At 34.4% G+C, this 2,049-nt stretch overlaps 1 protein-coding gene across 1 annotated transcript in view; it reads right to left on the bottom strand.

Annotated features, from left to right (window-relative positions):
- The window catches only part of LOC117104584 (sushi, von Willebrand factor type A, EGF and pentraxin domain-containing protein 1-like), a gene marked incomplete at its 3' end in the record, with an annotated part of 10,905 nt that extends 10,455 nt beyond the window's left edge, over positions 1-450 (bottom strand). The window contains exon 1 of the mRNA XM_033245435.1: positions 432-450. Within this exon, the coding sequence (XP_033101326.1) occupies positions 432-450 (19 nt within the window). The remainder of the gene's footprint in view (positions 1-431) is intronic.
- Between the last annotated feature and the right edge of the window lie 1,599 nt (positions 451-2,049).

Here is a 2,049-nt window from a genome sequence, read left to right as displayed (position 1 = left end):
ATACAAACACTTGATTGATTGATTGATTGATGGTCTGTTAATAATGTGCTGTCGGAAAAGTCAGTAATTAGATGACCACAGGCCAAAGGTTGCAATATGAAGTTTTTTAGTCATACAATGTAAGTGAAATTATAGTGTTTCAGTTTTAAAACCAATGTCTCATCAATTACAATTCTGTTATTATCAAAAGCTCATTCAATTCACTAATATCATATTTCACACTCAGCTACTACTGTACAAAATGATACAATTATCTCAGCTTTAGGATACATTTACTATGCCGGTTTATTCAATTGTTCACATTCTTCAAAAAGAAGGATGGAATAATCGAAGATTTAAAGCGATGGATAAGTTCCACAAACTAAAGACCAAAAGCTAACAGAGTGTCTAAGAAAACAACTATTCGACCAGTGTATTATCCCGATGTTTACATATGGCTGTGATACACATGGTTTCTTTCTGAGAAAGTTCAAAATATGTTGTGCATCACAATAAGACCATTAAAAAATGGTATGAGTCACATGCGAAGGTAAGTTATCCAACAAGGAATTAAGAAAACGAACAGGTATAAAGTGTGTGATCAAAGAAATAAGAAAACTAAAATTGAAATGGGCAGGCTATATCATGCGAGGACACGGCAGCAGGTGAGGAAAACTGTCAGGACACCACACAATTTCCAAAGACCAAGTGGCAGACCTTGTAATAGATGGAGAGACGATCTACACAATAATGGTGGGATCAGTTGAATGTAGAATGCACACCAGAGACAAATGTTGCTTGTTGACTATAATATGTCATTACAGCATGACAAGTTGTAAAGTCCTGTTTTATTGAAAGGAGACAATATTCGTTAAATAAAAAAACATTAATGTCAATTAGAGAATTACAGACCCCAGCCTAAAGGTTGCTCCTTTGCAAAGTATTGGAAAGCATAGTCTATGATAACTTTTGAGCAACTTGAATGAGCTTCAGCTCAACGCACAGCATATACTTGCTCTCTGTGAAGGCGAGGCCGTAGCACCTTGGACAACCTCCCCAGATAAAGGCGTATTCTGCTTGGGTCGTTGACTTTGTTCACATTATCTCGCACTCCATAATAATTTAATAAACTTTAAACCGAATTTGATCTCATTGCCCACCCTTTAAATTGAATTGAGTATTTTCTAACAGGAAGTAAGCAACATTGTCTGATCAGGTATGTGAATTGTCAAGGGCTCTTTCAGGTGCAAAACAATACTCGCAGATGAAACCTTCATAACTAATATGTATAAGAACTAAAGATACTGGTGGTACCTTGTATGATTATAAGGGTCCTTATAACAACATTAAGCTTAAGTTTTTTCAAGTATTTTACAAGAATTTAAGTCGATAAGATTGCAACAAAAAATGAATTAAAACTGAGTCAGCAAAAGTGCTAAAAAAGGGCTCCTTTACCTAAAACATCACCCATGTAATTTCAATCTACAATTTGGTATTCCAGAATTGACTAATATATTTAAAATGATGACCTGAAAGTGGATGACAGATTGAAAACGCTCATACTACGAGTAAAACGAGATAAAGAACTGAAGCGCATCATTTTAAAATTTCTTTGCCGGCGATAAAGACAATCAGTTTTGATAGCAAAATACTGAATAAAAAATGTAACAATTGTATAACAGTTATATATTTACTAACGGCGAATCTCAGAATTTAAAAAAAAAAAAAAACCAGTAATGAAGCAACTTTTTACGCACGTTTAGACTTGGATCTAAGTCAGATTGTCGAAATCCAATTTGCCGAATGCCAGATTGCTGATACTGAATACCAGTTTTCCGACGCAAAAATAATGAATTACAATTTGCTGAAACCCAATTTGCCGAAAGCCAATTAAAAACAGTGAAAAATTAACAGTGACGCATCCCTTACCCGCGCTCCTGCAATCGATGCGTATGGGCTTTATCCTTTAATATTAATAAAAGGTTTAATAAGTCTGTACAGTATTTAATGTATGCGCTTAAATGTTATTATATTTATTGATTTATACGTTGCTAGTAATAGCTCTATGCT

The sequence above is a fragment of the Anneissia japonica genome, unplaced genomic scaffold (genome assembly GCF_011630105.1).
Source record: "Anneissia japonica isolate Jap-2015-1 unplaced genomic scaffold, ASM1163010v1 scaffold18637_len15044_cov142, whole genome shotgun sequence".
Lineage (NCBI taxonomy): Eukaryota > Metazoa > Echinodermata > Crinoidea > Comatulida > Comatulidae > Anneissia > Anneissia japonica.
The sequence above is the reverse complement of the archived record's forward strand: the minus strand, read 5'-3'. Positions and strand labels throughout refer to the sequence as shown.